This window comes from Pongo abelii, chromosome 3 (assembly GCF_028885655.2).
Source record: "Pongo abelii isolate AG06213 chromosome 3, NHGRI_mPonAbe1-v2.0_pri, whole genome shotgun sequence".
In the NCBI taxonomy this organism is placed as follows: domain Eukaryota; kingdom Metazoa; phylum Chordata; class Mammalia; order Primates; family Hominidae; genus Pongo; species Pongo abelii.
The window spans coordinates 4,502,900-4,520,504 of NC_071988.2; the positions used below are offsets into that span (position 1 = coordinate 4,502,900).

At 48.1% G+C, this 17,605-nt stretch overlaps 1 protein-coding gene and 1 long non-coding RNA gene across 9 annotated transcripts in view; both read left to right on the forward strand.

The window, feature by feature from the left end:
- The window catches only part of ACOX3 (acyl-CoA oxidase 3, pristanoyl), a 61,572-nt gene extending 55,900 nt beyond the window's left edge, over positions 1–5,672 (forward strand). For 6 of the 8 annotated variants that reach the window (XM_024245540.3, XM_063722666.1, XM_063722678.1 and 3 more), the window contains 2 exons: positions 1,071–1,157; positions 4,877–5,672. In XM_024245540.3, the coding sequence (XP_024101308.3) occupies positions 1,071–1,157; positions 4,877–4,996 (207 nt within the window). In that variant the 3' untranslated portion in view covers positions 4,997–5,672. 8 annotated transcript variants of the gene reach the window in all.
- A 6,701-nt stretch (positions 5,673–12,373) lies between these two features.
- On the forward strand, positions 12,374–17,299 carry LOC129058892 (uncharacterized). Its single transcript, XR_008524317.2, has 3 exons — positions 12,374–14,317; positions 16,119–16,563; positions 17,104–17,299. It is a non-coding gene; the product is annotated as an uncharacterized LOC129058892 (long non-coding RNA).
- The last annotated feature ends 306 nt before the right edge of the window (positions 17,300–17,605 follow it).

Sequence of the window (17,605 nt, forward strand, 5' to 3'; positions counted from 1 at the left end):
TGACCATTGTGTGCCACTCTGTGTGTGCGCCCATCCACACCGCTGTCTTGGGGAGGCCAAGGTCAGCCAGGTGGAGTGGGTGCCAGCCATCCACTAGACCAGGGCCAGCAAACTCAGTCCAATCCTGCCGTTCACCTGAGTGTCATCTGTGGGTGTCTTTGTGCTTCCACGGCACAGTAGGCAGTTGCCAGAGACCATGGCCCGCAAAGCCGGTAACATCTCCTACCTGGACCCTTACGGAACACGTTTGTCAGGCTCAGCGCCTGTATTCTGCCAAGAGCTTCTCTCCTAGAGCAGTGGCATTTGTCTGCGGCCTCTGTGCTGAGGCACGTGGCCCAGGACCAGGTGGCCACGCCCTGCAGAGCACGGCACTGAAGCGCAGAGGTGCACTCAGTTCCTCCGTTGTGGCCTTTGTTACTCTGTGCTGACCGATTGCCTTTGATCCATATCATTAACAGTGTCTCCCGTTCCTGGGTTCTATGCAGTATAGCCATGGCATTTCATAATATTTTAAGGATAGTTTTTTTTTTGCATTTTAAGAAAATTCTTGAGAGTCCACTCATATAAATTTCATGTGTCATATTGTAGAATAATTTGTCCAGTGGAATGGGAGAGTAATAAAACCACTGCCAACTGAGGAGGCTTCATATGCTTATGGCTTTTCCAAGTGCTCATAAATGCCTTCTCTATTACATGTTTTCTGGACATATTTTCCTTTACTGGAACAGCAGTTGCCCAGATAAGCCAAGGCTTAGAAACGAGCCTCTGAAGGCAGTTGCTAATTCACGAGCTTCAGGGTCGTCACTTTTAAGGGCCTTTTCTACCTTGTTGGGAAGAAACAAGCCCTGGAAGTCCTGAGTGAAAAGCAGCATGGTGAGAACATTCCGGCGCACAGCAAGGGCCTGGAATCCAGGCCGGTGAAGAGATCATGCATTGGCAGCAGAGCCGCATGTGCTGCTCAGGTGACCCGTTGCTAGTGGGTCCTGGCAACCATGGACAGGGCTGTTACCCTTTGGTCACCATGGAAATTCCCAGGAGGTGCCAAGTGTCTGGGTTTTGTTTTCCAACAGCTGAAAGACGACGCAGTTGCCCTGGTAGACGTGATCGCTCCTCCTGACTTTATTCTGGACTCACCGATTGGCAGAGCCGACGGCGAGGTAAAGGGAGGACGGGGCCTCGCGGGGGCGCCCCAAGGGTCGATGGGCATTTCTGCGGAGCTGAGATGCTCCTGTGGGTCAGGGGTCTGGTGTCTTCTGGAAAGTGGTCACACGTGGGGGAACTTGTTGGGGAGGGCCCGGGACAAGTCGGGACTGTCTCACTCTGGTGCTTCCCCACACTGGCTCTGTGGTTGCAGGGGACTTGCCCGTCCTTTGCCTGCCTTTTCCTCCCGAGATGGGGTGGTGGCACTGCCCGCCTGCACAGGCAGAGGTTGGAGGTCCACACACTATGGCCTCTGCCCTCCTCCCATTCCCGCCGACCTCCCCGGTCCCAGGTCTTACCCTCATCTGACCATGCAGGCTCCTGGCCCTGCAGGCCTCTCCCCCATCCCTGTCCTGGAATCCCCAGGCCCCTCTGTCCCCTCTGACCATCCATGGTTGTCACCGGGGTTACTCTCCCCTGCTCCACTTTTCCCCCAGCCGCCTCCCTGGGGCTCCTCAGCTCTCCTCCTGCCCTCCGTGTTCCATAATGATTCCTTCAAAGCAGATGGGGTCAGGCCGCCCCCCTGAGGGAGCCTACAACAGCCTCCTCGACTGCCTGCCACGCCCGTGCCCACCCCAGGGCCTTGTGCCTGCTGCTCCGGCTGCCTGGAGTGCCTTCCATTCTTTCAGTATAAGCTACTGTCGCTGCCTTGGAGAGGCCTTCTCTGGCCTCCAGCTGAGGCAGTGCCCCCAGGCACTGTAGTGTGGCCCTTGCTGGCCTCATCACTGACCTTGTGTCTCCCTCCCACCTGATGATGCCCTCGAGGGGCGATGCTCACAGTTCCACTGGGTGCCTTCCAGCACCCCACTGCTTATGGGGCTGTGTCTGTCTTCTGCTAGAGGGACTCGGCGTGTCAATGCTCATGTCCCGTGCCTGAGGTCCCCCGGCTGTGAGCCGCAGAGGGGTTTGACCCCATCCCTGCCCCCTGGCCCCGCGACTGAGTTATTTCTGCTGAAGCACCTGCCGGCACCTGGGTCTCTGCCCAAATGGAGATTGAGCCTTAGTGGGCAGGACCCTCCCTCAGTCCTCAGGGAATGCTGAAGTCTGTACATGAGCCCTTACTGGCTTAGCCAGGGAGGACCCAGCGCCTGGCCTCAGCGCCTGGCCTACATCTGGGCTAGGTGTGCCAAGAGGCAGGTAGTGCCAGGAGCCGGTGGGCAGGGCAGGAGGTGAGAGTTCCCGGTAGTAGGAGAGGCAGGGATGGTCATCTGTGTAGAGGGCCTGCTGTCCTGCATCGGGGACTGACCACTGACCATCCCCAGAGCCCATACAGCCCAGATGATCACTGCTGCTGAGAGCTGAGATCCAGAGAAGCCCAGTGGGTTTCCCAGCCAGGGAGTGGCAGAGCCAGGATTTGAAGAGACTGTGCCCTGCTGTAGGGAGAGAAGACATGGGGGGAGCCTAGGGTCCTGGGGGAACGCATAGGAGGGGGACTTGCCCTGCCCACGTCTCTGGGAGAGGCAGTCTCACCAGGAGGTGGGGGCTCACCAGGCAGACAGGCATTCGAAGAGACAGTGGAGCCAGACTCGCTGTGGATTACCCCTGAGCACATGGGACTGCCTGCCCCGTGCAGGAGAAGCTGAGTGGCCTTGAGCGTCCACCTGCCACGCCTTGTTCTGCAGAGGCAGGCCCGTCTCTGAGGCAGGGAACGACCGAGGAAAGGAGAGACCTTGCCCATGATGGAGGGGCCCCCTGGCTCTGGGTTCCATAGTTAAAACCAGAGCCAACTGGAGGTGTCGCTGGCAGGATGGTTTATTAAACGTGCATTCCTGGCTGAGCGTGGTGGCTCACACCTGTGATCCTAGCACTTTGGAAGGCTGAGGCGGGCGGATCCCTTTAACCCAGGAGTTTGAGACCAGCCTAGGCAACACAGTGAAACCCCGTCCATAAAAATTACAAAAACTGAGGTGAGAGGATCCCCTGAGCTTGGGGAGGTCGAGGCTGTGGTGGGCAGTGATTGCACCACTGCACTCCAGCCTGGGCAACAGAGTGAGACCTCATCTCAAAAAAAAAAAAAAAAAAAAAAATACATTCCTTCCAGTTGCAAGGAACTGGTGTATTAACCAGGAGCTGCCAGGTGAGAAATTCACTATAAACGAACAAACAGAGCCGTAGGGCAGTTGAGACCATCCTTAAACCAAGCCCGCTGCTCCAAACTGTGAAACACAAGCTGGAACCTAGGCCCTGCGGAGCAGCAGCCTGGGCCCAGAGTAGCAGAGTGGGGAGGAGGGGTTGCTAAGTGCATTTAGCGGGTGCAGGCAGAGGGGTTTCTTCTAAATAAAATGGGTCAGCGTAAGCTGGATGCAAAATAGACCACCTCCCCAGGCCCTGGAGATGGTCTGGGCTGCCCCTTTCCACCCTGCACGGGTGAAGTGTCTGCTCAGCTGCCCTTCGCCCTTCATTTGTACAGCCTTCCTCCAAGACAGGAGCGTCTCTCCCCATCTTCCCAGTGAGGCCACTTAGGCTGAGAGCAGTGAAATCTGCACGTCCCGTAGGGGAGTGCTGGCCCGGGGCAGGATGAGAGGAGCAGGGTGTGGCGGCCCAGTCCAGGAATCAGCCAGTAAGGGCCACCGGGCGAGGGCGTCCTGCTGCTGGTGGCCACATGCCACCTGTGCGGCCTGCAGCGGCCTGGGGTGTGAGAGCAGATGTCAGAGCAGCAGTCGATGCAGCCTTGCAGAGTCCTGTGGTGACTGCAGTTACTAAGAAACAAGGTGTCCACTGCCCACGATCAGTTCCTTTTTTTTTTTTTTTTTTTTTTTTTTTTTTTTTTTTTTGAGATAGGATCTCACTCTGTCACCCAGGCCGGGGTGCAGTGGCACAATCTTGGCACACTGCAGCCTCAACCTCCTGGGCTCAAGCGATCCTCCCACCTCAGCCTCCCAAGTAGCTGGGACTACAGGTGAACTCCTCCATGCCCAGTTAATTTTTTGCATGTTTTCTTTTTTTTTGTAAAGACGGGGTTTCACCATGTTGCTCCGGCTGGTCTCGAGCTCCTGAGCTCCAGTGATCTGCCTTCCTCAGCCTCCCAGAGTGCTGGGATTACAGGCACAAGCCACCTCACCCAGCCAATAATTTCCAAAGAAGAGGGTGAGGAGGTGATTTTCATTATAAATGTGTTTTATGGTACTTTATAGTTGAATTTTCCTAATTGTTTTCTACTAGAAAAAAAAAAAGAAAATGTTCGTATAAATTTAAACCATTTTAAAATTTCTCTAAAAAGTGACAGAGAATTTCCTGTGTTTTTTTTTGTTGTTGTTGTTGTTTGTTTGTTTTGAGACGGAGTTTTTCTCTTGTTGCCCAGGCTGGAGTGCAATGGTGCGATCTCGGCTCACCAAAACCTCCGCCTCCCAGGTTCAAGTGATTCTCCTGCCTCAGCCTTCCGAGTAGCTGGGATTACAGGCATGCACCACCACGCCTGGCTAATTTTGAATTTTTTTTTAGTAGAGATGGGGTTTCTCCATGTTGGTCAGGCTGATCTCGAACTCCCGACCTCAGGTGATCTGCCTACCTCGGCCTCCTAAAATGCTGGGATTATGGGCGTGAGCTACTGTGCCTGGCCGAATTTCCTGTGTTTTTAACAAAAACTTTGAGGAGTTGCATTTGCACACTCAGCCGTCTAGGAATCTTTTCCTTTTTATTTCTTCGTGTTCACTTGCTGTGTACGTGTTGTTTGCAGCTCTACAAAAACCTCTGGGGCGCTATCCTGCAGGAAAGCAAGGCGTTGGAGCGGGCGTCCTGGTGGCCAGAGTTTTCTGTGAACAAACCTGTCATAGGAAGTCTGAAGTCGAAGCTCTAGTGGGACCGGCACACATTCAGCCAAGTCTAATGAAACGAAGGGAACTAATCAGACGTGGACCTCACCTTCTGATTCCAGAACACACCGGAAATTGCTGCTGCCTTCTGAGCCCACACCTCTGCGCCTAAACTGCTGATTGGCCTCAACCGCCCAGGCGGACGGGAGGGAGGCGCCTGGCCAGCTGGGCTAATCTGGGATCGCGGTGATTTGCAGCGTGGAAAAGAAATGCAGATGATCATGTCTACCTGATGCGCTGTGGGATTTTTGATAATTAGAATTTCGCACATTCAGTTTTCAGGGTTCAGCTCCTTTCTCTAAAGTCGACAGCCCGTTGTCAGGGATTTTCTGGTCAGACAACCTGTGATTCCTCTAGATTTTTTATGGAGCTCCACTTCATTAAGAAGTCAGTGGTGCCAGTCTGGTTCTTTGTCAGCTCTCCCTCGGATTTGTCACATAATCGAATTATGTCATAACCTTATTAATTTGCACATAGATCATCTGAATGTTATGATTTAAGACTTAAGGAGGAACATCTGTTTGATTACTTTTGTGGAACTGGAAATTTCCGTCGAGGAAATGTTTTTTTAAAAAGTCTAATGATTTGAATGGGCAATTCAGTCTCCAACCGCTCCCCCTCCCCCTGCCGCCAGTTATATACAAATCACTTCATTCGTAACATGTTTGATCTGTTTGTCCCTGCAGAGTCTGCCCAGCAAGTCCTTGCACACATGTGGCTTGTCCCCACGGCGCTGGCCATAGGCTGATTGCAGCAGACCAGGGCCATCAGTGCACGCCTCCCCCGGTCACTCCTGCTCCCCGCAGGGCCATGGACTTGGCTGCCCTTCCCAGTGTTAGGTTCCCGAAGCAGTGCTGTCTTTGCGACTGGGTCCTGCTTCTTAACCTCTGATCAGCTCAGGGCATGGAAGGCCTTTGTCATCAGTAGCAGGGAGTTGGGTCACTCTGGTGCCCCCTGACCCCCATGGCCACACTCTTGTCACCACAGCCCATCAAACAGATGTAACCCAGCGTGTCTCAGGACGGTGCTGAACCAAATAAGACCAGTTCTTATTTTTCCAGGTAGCCCAGAGAACTTCTGAGCGTCTGAAGGGCATGGTCCACAATGTTTTTAAAAACTGAATTTCCAGCACTAGAAATCACTTCTCAAGCTCATTTTCATGTTTAGAAAAGGGGCAGGATACCCCCCCACCACCACATCCCACCCTGTTGGGGCTCCAGGGGCATCTGAGGGGTAATTAGTGGCTTCTTTGATGAGCACCTACTGCCTGCCAGCACCTTGCTGAGCACTCAGGATTCATCATCTTGTGGGACCCTCAGCCAACCGTATGGGGTGAGTTGTGCCATTAGCTGCATCTGCAGAGGAGGAGACTGGTCCCAATAGGCTGGACACTGCTGCAGGCAGACAGCAGGAGGTGGCCGAGCGGGACCAGAAGCCATGGGACCTCCCTGGTGCCTGAGGGCCCCAGCACAGGGCTGAGACACAATATGTAGGTGCTGGTATCCATTGTCACTTGAACCCAGGAGCATCCCCACCTGAATTCATCTTACTCTGGTTTAGAAGCTTCCTTGGGTTTAAACAAACTCTTCATGGGTTACATGTGTTTTGTCTATGATACTCTTCCTGCTTTCAGAGAGAATGGGAATGAGAGAGAGTGCTCAGGCCCTTGGCGAATTAGATGGAGTGGTTCCGAGTACAAACCCAGAGAACACGTCAGTGGTGCCTGCCAGTGTCGGAGGGGCTCATTCCCCACTGAGGCTGCCACCCACAGGCCTCATGGGCCCAGGGTCCCCAGCCCCACTGCCTGGGGGTCCCAGCCCAAGAGAGCAGCTGGGCCTGGGTGGGCTGTCAGCTGGGGTCACGCAGATTTCCACCAGGGGTCCCCCTCAGGACGCCTCAGGCTGTGTGTGTGCGTGGACGGCTCCTTTACTTAGACCCATAGCTTTTCTAAGTGAGAAGGAACAGGCTCTCAAGTCCTCTGATGTGCCCGCAGCTAGATTCTAGGTGGTGGCCAGCCTGAGTTAGAGTCACGGTCCCTCCTGCCTCACCGCCCTCCAGAGCAGGCCCCAGCTGTCCTTGTCTCCCAAGTAACTGAGCTTTGGGCATCTCCAGAGGGGTTTTCATGTTTGGCCTTTTTTTTATCACTTGGGACCTTGGTTTGTGGTCTAGTCCACCCTTTGGTCTGAAACTACCTGTTTTTCCACCAGCAGGTCATAGAAGTTGTTTAAGGTCAAGGGTATGTTCAAGGTTTACAGAAAAAAACACATTTGACTTCGGTGTCAGACATGACGGGTTCTCATGCAGGAGAGCTTTGTGATGTCACGATGTCACCATGTCAGACACGACGGGTTCTCCTGCAGGAGAGCTTTGCGATGCCACAACGTCACTGTGTGAGACACGATGGGTTCTCCTGCAGGAGAGCTTTGCGATGCCTGACCACAATGTCACCATGTCAGACACGACGGGTTCTCATGCAGGAGAGCTTTGCGATGCCACAACGTCACTGTGTGAGACACGATGGGTTCTCCTGCAGGAGAGCTTTGCGATGCCTGACCACGATGTCACCATGTCAGACACGACGGGTTCTCATGCAGGAGAGCTTTGCGATGGCTGTGGTCACGATGTCACCACGTCAGACACGACGAGTTCTCCTGCAGGAGAGCTTTGCGATGCCTGACCACGATGTCACCATGTCAGACACGACGGGTTCTCGTGCAGGAGAGCTTTGCGATGCCACAACGTCACTGTGTGAGACACGACGGGTTCTCATGCAGGAGAGCTTTGCGATGGCTGTGGTCACGATGTCACCACGTCAGACACGACGAGTTCTCCTGCAGGAGAGCTTTGCGATGCCTGACCACGATGTCACCATGTCAGACACGACGGGTTCTCATGCAGGAGAGCTTTGCGATGTCACAACGTCACTGTGTGAGACACGACGGGTTCTCATGCAGGAGAGCTTTGCGATGCCACAACGTCACTGTGTGAGACACGACGGGTTCTCATGCAGGAGAGCTTTGCGATGCCACAACGTCACTGTGTGAGACACGACGGGTTCTCATGCAGGAGAGCTTTGCGATGCCACAACGTCACTGTGTGAGACACGACGGGTTCTCGTGCAGGAGAGCTTTGCGATGCCACAACGTCACTGTGTGAGACACGACGGGTTCTCGTGCAGGAGAGCTTTGCGATGCCACAACGTCACTGTGTGAGACACGACGGGTTCTCGTGCAGGAGAGCTTTGCGATGCCACAACGTCACTGTGTGAGACACGACAGGTTCTCATGCAGGAGAGCTTTGCGATGTCACGATGTCACCATGTGGTTTGCATTTTCATATCCACCTGTCAGAAAGGTCCTCATTCCCCAACTCTGGGAGCTGGCACACTTTACTGGCAGTGTTGACAAAAAGCCAAGCTCTGTGAAATATTTGAAGAGGTTTATTCTGAGCCAAATGTGAAGACTATGACCTGTGACACAGCCCTGGGAGGTCCTGAGAATAGCTGCCTAAGATTGCTGGGTTACAGCCTGATTTTATACACTTTAGGGGGACAGAAGTTAGAGGCAGAGATGTCACTCAGTACATGGAAGGTGCACATTGGTTCAGCCCAGAAAGGTCTGAAAATAGGCTTCTAGGTATAGGTGTGTTACAGGAACGGGGACCCAATCCAGACCCCAAGAGAGGGTTCTTGGATCTCATGCAAGAAAGAATGCAGCGTGAATCCATAGAGTAAAGTGAAAGCAGGTTTATTAAGAAAGTAAAGGAATAAAAGAATGGCTACTCCATAGAGCAGCCCCAAGGGCTGCTGGTTGCCCATTTTTATGATTATTTCTTGGTGATATAATAATCAAAGGGTGGATTCATGCCTCCCCTTTTTAGACCTTATAGGGGAACTTCTTGACATTGCCATGGCATTTGTAAACTGTCATGGCACTGGTGGGAGTGTAGCAGTGAGGACGATGAGAGGTTACTCTCATGGCCATCTTGGTTTTGGTGGGTTTTAGCCGACTTCCTTACTGCAACCCATTTTATCAGCAAGGTCTTTATGACCTGTATCCTGTGCCGACCTCATCTCATCCTGTGACTTAATGCCTTAAGTGTCTGGGAATGCAGGCCGGTAGGTCTCAGCCTCATTTTACCCAGCTCCTATTCAAGATGGAGCTGCTCTGGTTCACACACCTCTGACATTTCTCCCCTCCCTTTTATAAGAGAACCTTTCATCCTAAGGGTTGCAGAGGGATGAAGACCCATCTTCTGTAACTTCTTCAGGATGAATAGGGTCAATGATACTCCTGCCTATTAAGGTCTCTTCTGTTCAGGGTAGAGAAGAGCTCAGCCAGAAAGCCTTGGAATGGTGAGAGCCATTCATAACTCTTGAGTTCTGACAAAAGGTGATATCTGAAAGTTTATTAAGTGTTTAAGAAAACATTCAGTAAGCATATCCTGCATTCCTACACAAAGAGTACAACAGCAATATAACAGAATAAGCAAAGCTATCCCAAGTAAACTAAATTAGAAGGCTTTCTGTGAACTGAGCATTGGTGGAAGCAGGCTGACATGGGGTTGTTAGCTGATTCTAATGTGCCCAGAATTAGAATACTGATCCAGATGTTTACATTATCCATCCCTCTTGTTTCTTCTGAGCAGCAGCCAGAGATCACTGGTTGGTTCACAGGAATAAGCAGGGTTAGCCTAAATTGCAGAAACAAACTTAAAAACAACCGATGAAACTAGAATTTAAGAAGTGTACCATAGTTCTTGAAACATAATTTCTCTCTCTAGTTTCCCATTTTCCATTTTTACTAAAGACAAATCTTGGTAAGACTGATTTTATTATATTTGGCCTGATTGTTTGTATAAAGTACAGCAAGAATAATTATTTTTCACATAAGCTCTTTTTAAATTGGGTTTGATGGAACTCTGTTCCATAGAAGGAATCTCGGATAAGACTTTTTTAGAGCCAGGCCCTGCCATGTGTTTGTACCCTCAAATACCTATGAGTTGAGTAAATTCCTCTCCTCTTGAGCCTCAAGATAGCTTGGGGCTCCTGGACCTGTTAGAAAGTGACATTCTTCACTTACCACAGGTCAGGAACCCCATACAGGGACTGTGAAGACAAGGTATGAGGCATTTTCCCAAGGGGCTTTTATTGGCTTTACAAGTCAAGTTTGATTCCTTAATGCAAAGCATCCCATTCCAGTTAAAGCCTTGGCAAAATAACCAGTTTTTCCAATTGTGTCCTGTTACAAAAGAAATCAGATTTTTATTGCACTTATGCAGATAACTATATTGCCATTAAATTAAGAATACTCACAAATAGTTTCCAAATTCTGGAGAAATCAGAGAGAAATATGCTCCAAATATTGTTCACAGGAGTATATTTTACTCAGGAGTATGTTTTACTTAATTGCTAAAAGCTGTACATAGCTCAAAAGAAAAGTTTTCTTGACTCTGAAAAACGAAACAAAGGATCAGCAACATTTTAAGTAAAATTAAAAACACTACTTCAGTTTTTTATTGCTTCAGTTAATTTAGTTAACTCCTGTTTTGCTTGATATTCGTGAAAATTTCAGCTCTCTATGAGAGTTCTGAAAGTTTTTCCTCCATTCTAATATCACAATTTCCAAAGTTATTAAAAACCTGCATGTAAGAACACCTGTTAGAGCTCTATAGTTGGTTATAGACCACCTTCTAAAAAGGATTAAGACAAGATAACAATTGTCTGTGGATAGCAAAATGTTTTAGGGCAGCCACAATGAAAAACATGAAATTTGGTTACCTTTGTGGCATGCAATGATTTTCTGTGACAATTATAATTATTAATAACATACAGTAAGTCATATTAGAATTAGAGGATTTTCCCACACTTTTGGAACATATACCAATAACACATTTATACAAATAACAGCCCAAAGAAAACCAAACACCATTTCACATTTGATAATGCTTCCTGAGCGATTTTTGTAGCAAATAAGCCAAATGTCACTGTTGCATTAGTGCACCATTGATGTCAAACCCAATTAATTCTTAATGAAATCTTATAGACAAATGTATTCAAACTTAATCAGTTTGGTCATAAGGTAAGTTTCTCATAAGCATGTGATAACCCTTTACACATTTTTATGAAAGAGCAGATCATAGGCAGGTTTTTGCTCTAAGAAAAAACCTGTTATGCTTTTATTCCCATGTTCAGTTTACAGAGAAACTGAATAATACCCCTTTAACTTTAGCCCATTTGTTCACACACAGAATTTTTTTACAAGATTAACTTTTCACAACCCTTCCACAACTTGCTTAAACCTTCAGCTTGATTCTAATACAAAACAATCCTTTTTTTTGAGATAGAGTCTCGCTCTGTCACCCAGGCTGGAGTGCAGTGGCATGATCTCAGCTCACTGCAAGCTCCACCTCCTGGGTTCACGCCTTTCTCCTGCCTCAGCCTCCTGAGTAGTTGGGACTACAGGCACCCACAACCACACCCGGCTAATTTTTTTTGTATTTTTAGTAGAGACAGGGCTTCACCGTGTTAGCCAGGATGGTCTTGATCTCCTGACTTCGTGATCTGCCCACCTCGGCCTCCCAAACCGCTGGGATTACAGGCGTGAGCCAGCACGCCAGGCCTAAAACAATTCTTTGACCCTTTAATCTAGGTAAGAAAAATTCATATTTCCATGTCTTCTTATAATCTTTTACCAAAAGACACATTTCACTTTTCTTACACATCTTGCACATAAAACTGTTTTTTTTTAGCAGTCTTAATTACATGTTACGATGTTAATTCTTAGTGACTTTTACTCTTCGTGAAAACCTTGGTAAGTCGGGGATTCTAATTGTGTACCAGGTGTGGAACTTAGCCTAGGACACATCAGGCAGAAGTGCAGATAAGGGCTGACTCCAGCATAGCTAGGGGCGTGGCTAACTCCACATGTCCCCGGCCTTATCTAGAATCTAATGCTCCAGAGTAGGAAACTGAATAATTTTTAAAAGTCAGGCTGGGTGCAGTGGCTCATGCCTGTAATCCCAGTACTTTGGGAGGCCAAGATGGGCGGATCACAAGGTCAGGAGATCGAGACCATCCTGGCTAACACAGTGAAACTCCATCTCTACTAAAAATACAAAAAATTAGCCAGGCGTGGTGGTGGGCGCCTGTAGTCCCAGCTACTAGGGAGGCTGAGGCAGGAGAATGGCGTGAACCCAGGAGGCAGAGCTTGCAGTGAGCCGAGATCGCGCCACTGCACTCCAGCCTGGGCAACAGAGTGAAACTCTGTCTACAAAAAAAAAAAAAAAAGTCAAAGAAGCAGTTTATGACCTTAAAGCATTTAGCAAACTTAATATCTCACCTGCATAATTTAGACCAAATGTTTACATGTTTGAAGATATTTTTATTTTGCCAATAATCTTTAAAACTCCTTATTTCCCAAAGATTACTTAAGTCACATGAACTAAAAGGCATTACACTTTTTACTTTTCTGACAAAATATTTAAGCACTTATTTTTAAACCAATTAGCTAAAGCTCTTTCATTTATAAACATCACACACATAATACATATAAATACATAGAAGATAAAGAACTTATTTTCCAAGCCAGGAATTGAACCCTGAACCTGGGCTACCATTGTGAAAAGAGAAAGCATGGCCACATGGTTACAAGGTCAAGCTCCCAAGAACGTAGAAGACAAGAAGGAAACCTCATCCAGTTTTTTCAGGGACCTGCAGCAAAGTTTGTAACTGACCAGTTTGCTGAGCTGTCTTGAAAAGCAGGCTTAGAGGTGTCCTAAGTCCGTGCTCTATCCTAAGGTACTCCTCTTTATGACAGAACAATACAGAAAGACACGCAAAGCACACCAGACCTGGTTGGCTACAGCTTAAGACTAGCCTCACAAATCCTTTATTCCATTAATCAAAACTTTACAGGAAATAAACAATTATTTTTACAATTTATTCAACCAGTTTGCACAGAGAGAGAAAAGCATTGCCTGAGGCAGGATGGGGAAGGCGAGGCGCTCAGGGAGGTCAGAGAAAGACCCACCCATTGCAGCAACACCAAAAAGTTCAGGTGGCTGCTTGTCGGTCATGAAAGGATCTTTTCCAGCAGTCCCGTCAGCTCCCAAGTTTCCCCGTTTAAGGAGGAAAAAACTCCCCAAGTCCCACACAATCCTGTACATGGCTAATTCTGTCACTCACAGCCATCAGCAAACAGTGCAAGGCAGATTAATCCCAAGAGAATAGCAGTTAACATTCCATAGTGCCAAACCTGTTCTTAGCCAGAAGGAGCTTTACCGAGAGGGACCTTACTGAGAGGGGCCTCTAACCCCCTAAATCTGAGAAGGGACTCTAACCCTCCTGAGTTGGGCCTCTAACCCAAGGTTGGTCAAGCATCCTTACCTTTTCTTAAGAGGGGCCTCTAACCCACTGTGTCTTAGGAGACACTCTAACTCCCCTACGTTGGGCCTCTAACCCAATCCCATCCTTTACCCAGGTACCCCACCACTTGTTCAAAGTCGGCCAACCAGTGGTGCAGTCTACTTCTTTTAGGTTGAGGGGTCTCCTCAGTATCGTCCCTTCCATGATTCACCAGAAAGACGTTACCAGACCCTACCACTTATCCAAAGTTACCCTTTGGGTCGGGGGTTTCCACGCTGTAGTCACTTCTGTGGTCACCAGAAAGACGTTACAGGACCCCACCACTTACCCAAAGTAAACCTTTGGGTCAAGGGTTTCCACACTATGATTCCTTCCATGGTCACCAGAAAGATGTTACAGGAAAGGGGTCCCAATCCAGACCCCGAGAGACGGTTCTTGGATCTCATGCAAGAAAGAATTCAGTGCAAGCTCATAAAAGTGAAAGCAAGTTTATTAAGAAAGTGAAGGAATAAAAAAATGGCTACCCGTAGACAAAGCAGCCCTGAGGGCTGCTGGTTGCCCATTTTTATGGTTATTTCTTGATGATATGCTAATCAGGGTGTGGATTATTCATGCCTCCCCTTTTTAGACCATATAGGGTAGCATCCTGACATTGCCATGGCACCTGCAAACTGTCATGGTGCTGGTGGGAATGTAGCAGTGAGGACGACCAGAGGTCACTCTTGTGGCCATCTTGGTTTTGGTGGGATTTAGCCAGCTTCCTTATTGCAGCCTGTTTTATCAGCAAGGTCTTTATGACCTGTATCTTGTGCTGACCTCCTGTCTCATCCTGTGACTTAGACTAACTAACCATCTGGGAATGCAGCCCAGTAGGTCTCAGCCTCATTTTACCCAGCTCCTATTCAAGATGGAGTTGCTCTGGTTCACACGTCTCTGACAGGTAGATTCAAAAATTTCCTGATTGGCAATGGATTGAAAGAGTTAAGCTTTGTCTAAAGAGTTGAACTCAGCTTGAGTTAAGGTGGGGTCAGGGTGATTGTGGAAGCCAAGGTTTTTGTTATGTTGATGAAGCCTCCAGATAGCAGGCTTCAGAGAGGATAGATGTGCATGTCTCTTATAGGCCCTTAAAAGGGTCAGAGTCTCCAGAAAAAGCCTAATAAGGGAAGCAGATTCTCTGCAGAATGCAGATTTCCCCCATGAGAGACAGCTTTGCAAGGGCCATTTCAATATATGTCAAGGAAATATATTTTGGGGTAAAATACTTTGATTCCTTCAGGGCTACTGTGTGTCATGTGATGCTATACCGGAGTCCCGTTGAATTGGGTATCTTATTGCTACAAAGAGTCTGTTTTGTCAGTCTAGGATCCCTGTTTTTATTTTAATGTTGGTCAGTTGTGTCTAAATTCCAGAGCTGGGCGGGTATAATGAGGCATCCCCAGCCCTCCTTCCCATTCATGGCCTGAGCTGGTTTTTCAGGTTTTTTTGGGTCCCTGTGGCTGAAAGGGGATGCACTCAGTTGGCTGGGGACTTAGAATTTTAGTTTTGGTTTACAGCAGGATTTGATGGGCATGCATATTAATCAATGTGAAAGTGTTGTCTGTGGGCGGCAGAGGGCTTGGGCCGTGTCCAGGCCACGCACTGCAAGGGTGCAGCCCCCACACATGGTCCCTGCTCCTAAAGCTGTTGTCCCCACTGCAAGAGTGGAGTAGGTTGAGGTGTAGCCATGACATTCTAGAAACTACATTTTTTGTAATGGTCATTTTGAAAATAAAACATTTGAAAACACTGTGCAGCAAAAACTTGACTAATTGGAATAAAAATGTTCAGTTTAATGTCATTGCTTTCTGCCACTCGTTTTCTGATTGTAAAACTAGCATGTGATTGTAAGCTACTATTTTGGTAATGTAGAAAAGTTTAAAGATGAAAATAGATATCACTTATAACTCCACATGGAGAAATAGTTGCTCCTCCAGTTTAATTGATTTACTTTTGGGCCACAGGGGCCCAGAATTTGATTCATTGTACTCCTTGGTTCATGCCAGTGTTCCTGCACCCAGCACTGAAGCTGGACATTGACAGTGACTTGCCCCTGCCCCAAAGTCCTCCCTGCATTCCCCTCGAGGGCCCCCATCTCCTGGCCCTGGTGTCCACTTTCCTCTCAGCTGCCAGGAACGTGTTAGTGTGCACTGTTCTCCTTCCCCTCACCTGCTGGCATCATGTTAGCATGCACCGTTCTGCTCACTTTCTTCCTCTCACCTGCCGGGATCACGTTAGCATGCACCGTTCTGCACGCTTCCTTCCCCTCATCTGCCAGAGTCATCTTAGCATGCACCATTCTGCTCACTTTCTTCTTCTTGCCTGCTGGGATCATGTTCTTGTGTACTGTTCTGCTCACTTTCTTCCTCTCACCTGCTGGGATCACGTTAGCATGAACCATTCTGCACACTTCCTTCCCCTCATCTGCCAAGGTCATCTTAGCATGCACCATTCTGCACACTTTCTTCCTCTCGCCTGCTGGGATCATGTTAGCATGCACGGTTCTGCACACTTGCTTCCCCTCACCTGCCAGGAACAGGTTAGTGTTCCCCACTCTGCACACTTTCTTCCTCTCACCTGCCGGGATCATGTTATCGTGCACTGTTCTGCACACTTTCTTCCTTTCACCTGCCGGAATCATGTTAGCGTGCACCATTCTGCACACTTTCTTCCTCTGTGTAAGTGTGTGTGGTTTTTCCTTTCAGAAATGGGTCATACTCTGTGGACATCTTTTTCCACTTAAAGTGATGGCACAGCCATTTTCCCAGTCAAGTAACAAGAATGTACAAGATTAGCAAACTTCCTCCTGAGAGATGGAGAGTTCAAGGCTTCTGCTCCGTGGTGGCCGTCCATGCACATGCATCGCTGTGCGTGAGTTGGTCCCAGTGGCTTGCTGAGACACGCTCTGCACAGGGGAGATTTCTGATACCACCAGGGTGGCAGGCAGTGGGGCAGGTGGAGCCACAAGTGGGGATGAGGGAGCAGAGTCTAGGGCAGGCTCCTGGATGGACACCAGCTACACTATCTATTGGATGTGGGACTTCCCTCACTGATGAAATGAATAAGAGAAGCTTCCTCATCCTGCTGTTGTTGGCGTTAAAACGGGTTAATGCATGAAAGCAACAGAGCCCGGCCTGCAGACAGCGCTTGGTAAGTCTCCCCTTCCCAGCATGTTCAACAGGAAGCCCTCATTCCCCCTAGAATGTAGGAGTCTTGCCAGCGGCGGCTTGTTTGTTCTCTGCCTGTTGCCGACCTGATGGGAACATAAAATTGGTGTCTTCTGTATAGATTTCCTTCTTGTTGCCCCTCCTGTGGCTGAACATACCTTCCCCTGTGCTTGAAGTCTGTTCATGTATGTTCTGCTGCGATCACTGCCCATTCTTGTTCTCTGTCTAATCAAGCATTTAGTTTTGAAAATATTTTTTGGCTTGTAAGATATTTGTACATATTAAGCACAGCAAATCTGTAACATATTCACTGTAAATCATTATTCCTCATGCATCATTTGCCATTTAACCGTAGTTTTTTTTTCTTTTTGATGTAACCTGCTAAAGTTTACATTTTTAAATCAGAAATACATGCATATTTTAAAACGAAGACTCTTATGCTCTAGCCTTTCATGCTTGGAAAGTCCTTTTCCACACCAAAATTATTTACATTTTCATCTCTTTTTCTCTGAGTACATTTCAGTGTTTAATTGACCGGGAATGTATTTTGAGGTGTGATGTGAGACAAGGATCTGAAATGCTTTGCCCACTGAATCATCATGCACTGACCGAAATGCCACCTGTATGAGTGCTAAAATAATTGTCACTGGACCTGTGTCTACACTGTTTAATTTTACTGTTGTTTCTCACATCGGCTTCTGTTGTTTTCATGGTTGTGGTTCTCATACTTTTAATATCTGTTGGAGCAAATAAAGCCTCGTTTCTCATCTTTTCCAAAAATGTCTTATGTATTTGAACTTTGGTGTTATTTGTCAAGTCTGGGCATTCTCCCACCCCCATATTAAAGAATGTCCTCTGGAGTTTGTCTGGAGGTTTTGCTTAACTTTTAGATTCATATCAGGAGAATCTATATCTTCATGGTTAGTGGTCTTCCCATCCGAGACTATTTCTTCAAGCTGTTTTTAATAAAAAGCTGTGTGTTTTTTGTATGTTTATTTTGGTCACCTTATTGAAACTTTATTTTA